Source organism: Crocuta crocuta, unplaced genomic scaffold (assembly GCF_008692635.1).
Source record: "Crocuta crocuta isolate KB4526 unplaced genomic scaffold, BGI_CrCroc_1.0 scaffold1468, whole genome shotgun sequence".
Classification (NCBI taxonomy): domain Eukaryota; kingdom Metazoa; phylum Chordata; class Mammalia; order Carnivora; family Hyaenidae; genus Crocuta; species Crocuta crocuta.
The window spans coordinates 552,538-559,151 of NW_027531991.1; the positions used below are offsets into that span (position 1 = coordinate 552,538).

The 6,614-nt window shown below is 40.6% G+C and overlaps 1 protein-coding gene across 1 annotated transcript in view; it reads left to right on the forward strand.

Moving 5' to 3' along the window:
* POLA1 (DNA polymerase alpha 1, catalytic subunit) overlaps nt 1–6,614 on the forward strand; it is a 297,019-nt gene that overhangs the window by 228,118 nt on the left and 62,287 nt on the right. Inside the window, 1 exon segment of the mRNA XM_077775065.1 lies at nt 4,402–4,502. Coding sequence (XP_077631191.1) covers nt 4,402–4,502 — 101 coding nt within the window.

The window sequence follows — 6,614 nt, forward strand, 5'->3', positions numbered from 1 at the left end:
CTGCCCCAGGAAAATCTTAGAAAGATAAAAGACTATATTGTCAAACTAGTTCAAAGTAAAGTCAGTCAAAAACCACTATTAAAGCCTCTTTGGAAGCAGTTTGGCGGTTGCTACTAAAGCTGAACGCTCGCATGCCCTCTCACCCAGCATTTCCTTTGTTAGGTCTTACAATCAGCAGGAGTGTACACTTCCATGCCTCAGGGGCATGTACACGAATATTCACAGCAGCACCATTCCTAATAGCCAGAGAACTGGAAACCACCTAAATAGCCACCATCCATAGAATGGATAAGTACATTGTGATATATTCATTCAGTGGGCTGCTTTATGACAATGAGAATGAACAGACTCCTTTTACATGCCAACAACACAGATGAATCTTGCAAGCATAATGTTGAGCAAAAGAAGCCAGAGGGAAAAAAAGTGAAAACTCTATGATTCTATGCACATGAAGTTACTGGGGTTTGTTTTTTGTTTTTTGGGTTTTTTTTAAGGCAAATCTGTTGTTATCCTTGTGGGGCAGTGGCGGGGGCCGGGGGGAAGAGGGTGAGNCTGGGATGCTGGTAATGTTTTGTTTCTTATTATGGGTGCTGATTACAGAGATGTGTTCACTTTGTACATCAAGCTGCACACTTATTATTTGTGCACTTTTGGTGTATAGATTATAATTCAACAGGAATACAAATCAGGTTTAACATTGCCCTATGTTTATGTAAGGGAAAATATGTCCTGTCCTATTCTTGAAATAATATGCTTGGACAAGCAAGCATCTTCCTCAAGAATGGTTCTCAGGAGGGGCGTGTGGGTGGCTCAGTCGGTTAAGCATCCGACTTCGGCTCAGGTCATGATCTCACAGTTTGTGGGTTTGAGCCTCGCGTCGGGCTCTTTGCTGACGGCTCAGAGCCTGGAGCNGGCTGGAGGGGTAAGAGTACCTGGGTCTAAAAGTTTCTCTAATACAGGTAGTCTGTAGCACAGCGCTTCTCATCTTACACTACCCACCAGAACTTCCTAGGAGCCCTTAAAAATGCCCATCCCCTGCATTCCACCCTGCATTCTNAGGTGATTCCAATGTGCAGTCAGGTGAAGGACCACTGATCTAGAGCCTCATCAGAAATCTCAGGAAAGAGACCAGGGACCATAAATAAATGGAAACAGAACTACCTTGGAGAGAGAATGAAGTTTGCATTGTTTCTAATGTAAGCCAATTACAGGATTTTAGAAAATGCATCAGAACCAGTGGCATTAAAACACTTTCCATTTCTTTTCATTTCAGTATCTGCTTAAGTACCTCCTATGTGCCAGGTCTGTCAGAGCGGAATTCCTTCCCCACCCCTATGTATGTATGGGGCCCACACTTATTACTATGTTAACACTCCAAGCAACCACCTCGAATGCGGAGTGTCATACACACAGTAGCTCTTTTAGCTCAGCATTGTCCTTACAAAATCACAATCGGCCACTTTGGTACACGATGTTCTAACTATAAAGGGAGACTGAAAGAAGCCTAGGCACCGTGTTGAGTGCAATTTCAAGGAAAGAGCAAGAAATCGAACATTTTAAACCAATAAGTAAAAGCTAGAGAGAGAAAGAAATGTTAAAATATCATCTTATTTTCTTGAAGTATTTTCCATCCAATCTTGTACAGTCGAAATGAGCATTTAAGTGTGGGGGGTAAAACCCTGCTGAATGCCTCAGAGAAGACTAGAGGGTGTCAGGTTTCTTGATTAGAAGATTTTATCATCAAACGCAAAAGAGAAAAGATGTTAATGATAAAAAAAAAGCCCTCCAAGTGATCACAAATTAATGGTGCAAAATCAAGAAAACAAAAGTAGGTGCTATTCTTGTTCATTTAAACTATAGTTTTCTCCATTTCATGTGTGTTCTTTAAAACCACTTAATTGTATTTGACATTGAAAATCTAATAGGGCCTTTTGTTTTCAGCCAATTTACTAATTGCAAAATATGTCAGGAATCAAAAGGGCAGGAGGTGTTGGTATATTTTTTAAAAATATATAACTCCTTTTTAATTTTTTTTTCCTATTTTCCTTATCCATTTAGGCAGTGACTTTCAATTAGCCTGCCTGCTAATATCAGGTCACTACACTCCGTGGCTGACGCTTTATTCCTTCATGTGGGTTGTCACTCGTTTGCTTCAGTTGGCTGGCAAAGGTTGTTGTATATCCATTACCAGCAACACAGCACTTTGCATTTCTGAATTGACAAGCAGCTATATTGACCCAGCGCTTATTATGGGTCAACAGCTGCGTTAACCAACGGAAGGACTGAGGGGCAATTAAAATGAATTGGCAAAAATATATCTTCCTAATTTACTCCAATTTGTTATTTATGCTAACATTGTATGGCTTCTATGGTGACACTAAACAGAATGGACCCAATAATGGCAATTAACATAAAAATATAATGGCTAATCAAATTGACAGCAACTGTTTCTCATCATCTCGACACACAATACATTATCAAAACAAACTATTATGAAGGAGGTAATTTCAGTGTTCTATTCAACCTGCAGCATGTGTGCAGTCAGGGAGATGTGTACCAGCAATTACTGCTGAATCTAAAAAACTAAACAAATAACTTAATCGCTGTCGTCCTCCTTTTTTTCCCCCCAGGAAGCAGTAATCAGGATTCGCTAAAAATAACTGGTGTGTAATAGTATAATGATGATGCATATTGTAGAATAGCTAATAAGAAATAAAATAGGCTTCTAGGTGTACACTTTTTATAGGTTCAGGTAAAGAGACTTGTGGAAAGAATGGACACAAAAAGAGACAATAGCCCTGGCTGATGACGAATAGCTCCATGTGGGTTATTCCTGCAGCCTAATATTTATAGATACCCTTTCCAATGGCCAAAGGAGTTTAAAATACACTAAATTTAGGAACAGATTTCATAATGCAGAAAACAGGAAGGTCGGTCACTGATCTCAATAATGAGTGAATATCAGTTACTTCTACACCAAGTTCAGTTGACTGTAGTTTTTCATCATTGATAGTGATCTCCGATCCTTGGATCTAATACTTGGTTACCCAAGAGATTTCCTTCAAAAGTAATGTGTTTCCATATCCAGTTGTAGATAGTGGTTTTCCCGAGGTTCCTACTGGCGTGCTCATCTGTGGGCACCCCCGGACCCAGCTGGACCAATTGTACAAATGACTTGGTTGTCATGGTCATTCTTGAATTAATTCATTCAGCCAACATTTATCTCTAGAGTGCTTACGGCGTGAGTTAGCTGTATGTCTGTTTGCCCCTGCTGCTGAATCTGGCGCATGATAAGTGCTCATTCGATGTTGGCTGGATTTCATGTTCATCCGAGGCAGCAAGCAAGAGCCGGTAACATGTTTGTCATTTGAGCTTCTCTCATTTGAGAAGTTCTGAGGGTTCAGTTGTTTCACCTTGGTATGACACCCACCCGCCCAGAGAAGACACCAAAGAGCTCCAGTTCATTGTCCTTCAGCGTGAGGGTTTCCCGAGTGTCTTACTTCATAGGAAGAAGGAAAGAGAGCTCCTAGGGCAGTTGATCTTAAATAAATGGAAGTGCATTTGAATGTGATTTGCCACATAATTCTGATTTCGATTGTTGAAATGGCTACATGCCTTTTTCCCCACACAGGGTGAGATACAGTCGCTTAGGAGACTACCCAGTTTCTCTAGATAACCTCGGGAATATCAGTTCATTATGTGTTTGCTGAATGAATAGTAGTTCGGGCACATCTCCTATAATCTGTTGAGTTAGAACTTGCCAAGGTCATTAAACATTTGTTTTGACATGGTTGGGCTGGAAAACGTTCATTATTTCATTTCACCTGATATGTCTGAGGTCCTGTGTTGCCCACTTAAGACTAGCACAGAACAAGCAGTCAAGATGTTCCTCATGTCTACACCTGATTTACCATGTCATGCCTGTGAGTCAGTCCCTGGCAAAGGCCATGGATTTCCACCACAAGTCATAAAATGGAGCTCATAGTTTAGCAGTATATGTTAAACAATTTCTGAAAATGTTTAACTTCTTGCTGCCATGGACAGGTCCCAGTTAGGAAGCACAGTAACACTTTTGCCAATTAACAGTGCAAATTGTAAAGGGTGCGTAGGAATTTGCAATTTGACAAAATCAGTTTTTTGACAGCAGGGGCAATCAGTCTGCAGCCTTGTAAGTAGTAGTCTCTGATCGAAATGGCAGGATTTATTCTGAATTATGAAAGGTACATATGCTGTGTGAGGGGGACAAGTCATTAGTATGAGTCTCTCCTTATGCACCCCTCCCTTCTTTAAAACAAGCTATTTGATATAGAAGTCAGAAGTGTGGAATACACTCTGTTGAGAGTGATCTCTTTCGCTCCCCTCACCAATAGTAGTATTCATTTATTTTCCGTTCTATTGCAGTATTCTGACAAGTCCCTGTACACCCAGCTGTGCTTTTACCGGTACATTTTTGATACGGACTGTGCACTGGAGAAACTTATTACCGATCATGAGAAAGGTACGTTAAAATACTGTAATTACCTTTGAGTTTAAAGTGGAAATTTGCATCATAAAAGCCAGACCTACTGTCAGGCCGTTCACGCAGCATCACACTGCTGTCTCAGAAGCAGGCCATGGGGGCCCTTGTGAGCACAGGCTTCCCTTCCATGAGGGGCGGTAGTGTAGGAATCCCCGGCTTTGGTCCCCACAGCCTGTCTCACATTGTTCTCTATTAAAGCAGGGCTTTGGGGGAGGAGCAGTACAAAAAGGACTCTTTAAATGCTGTATTTTGAAAATGCTATTTTCTATAGGGTTTAGTAATTGTAATAAAGTAAGCATAGGCAACGTGATCATTGGACCTACAAAAACCAGACATTACCACAAAAAAAATAGACCTGGAGTGTGTCTCTGCTGTTCACTAAAAGCCTGGGTTCATTTTGAAAGAGAGGCATGGGGTGGAGTTCTTTTATTGACTCCATCCTAAGAGTGCATATCTGCACCTTCGCCCAGATGATTGGGCACTGCCCGTAACCCTCACACAAGACTCGCAGGCCCTGTGGGGCTTAATGGGTCTGGGAAAAGCTTTGTTACATAACAGAGTATTTGAAAATGTCATGACAAGTGCATGGGTTTTTTTTCTCCTACCTGAAAATCACATTGACAACTTTTCTATTACCTGTAAAAAATAAAAAAGGCAAATTTACACATTTTTCATATTAGTTACCTACCGAGTGTTTATGTTGTTTGTCAGTGAATATCAATTCAGCATTTTGTTGGTCGGTATTAAGGCCAGAGGTAACCTTAAGGACATAAAGAAACCTGCATAAATACTGCTGGATTTCCTCACGTAAGAATCCCCATGCTGCCCGTGATTTGGTCTTAACTGTTTTCAGTTCTAGTCATAATTGACCAGTTTTTTCCATCTACAAGATAGGCTAACAATTTAAAAAAATCTTTAATGTTTATTTATTTTAAAGAGAGAGAGAGAGAGCATGAGCAGGGGAGGGGCAGAGAGAGAGAGGGAGACACAGAATCTGAAGCAGCCTCCGGGCCATGAGCTGTCAACACAGAGCCCCATGTGGGACTTGAACCCACGAACTCTGAGATCGTGACCTGAGCCAGAGTTGGAGGCTTAACCAACTGAGCCATCCAGGTGCCTCAGGCTAACAATTATTTTTAAAAGGTCTTGACTTAGTTGGTTTTGCTGTCCTTGGATATGAAAGCTTACTGACTGATGGAGGAAGTTGGTTTGGAAATTAATACCTTGTTTTTAGATGTTCACCAAGGACTTGGACTATCTCCACAGCATATTTTCAGTGACTTCGTAAAATTTATTTAATGTGGAAAAAAATTCCTTCTGTTCTTTAGTAACTGAGTTTTTGAACTTCCATTCATGGCTTGTGTCTAGCCCATGTTTACTTACAGTATCATTAATAACTGTTTTTCTTTTATCCCTAAGGACTTTTCCTTCAAGGCATTGTGATGTGAGAGAATTAAGTACTGATTCTCTGATAAGTACATTGTGTGTTTCTGTCTGGTTTGTTACCTCTTTCCTGGGTATCCGTATGTTAGAACTTGTTCCCCCTTTACTTCTATCTCAATCTAGCCATTTCAGATTGTTCTCTAGATGTTCTTAGATCCCAAAGGGATGGGCTTCTCTTCCAGACATGTCTAAAATTCCTATCTGGTGGGGCTGAATCAGTCTTTCATGATTAGCAGTTTTCAAAAAGTCCACTGGCTCTTGGAGACATGTAGAAGTGACCTGGAAAGTCACTGGAGACTTACTGACTCTGGCTTTTTAGAGAACGTCGAGGAGTGTACATTGCTCTCCCAGAAAATAAAAGGGAGTAGAATAGCTACTTAGAAGCTTCTTGCTTGGCAAATAGGGAGAGGTGTTGACAGAATCTGTACCCTCCCACAATTTACTACAATTCTATTTCACAAGCATAAGAGTTGGGACGCTTTTTTTTTTGTCATTTGCTTCTAATAAGTACACTGTCTCAGAGGTCAGGGGCAAAACTACACTAAGTGTGAATTATTGACAGGTTCTTGTACATGTCAGATGGCTAACAAAAATAAAGTAAGAGAAGGATGTTAAGTCTATGTCTCACAGGAAGAACTTCATGAAATGTTCC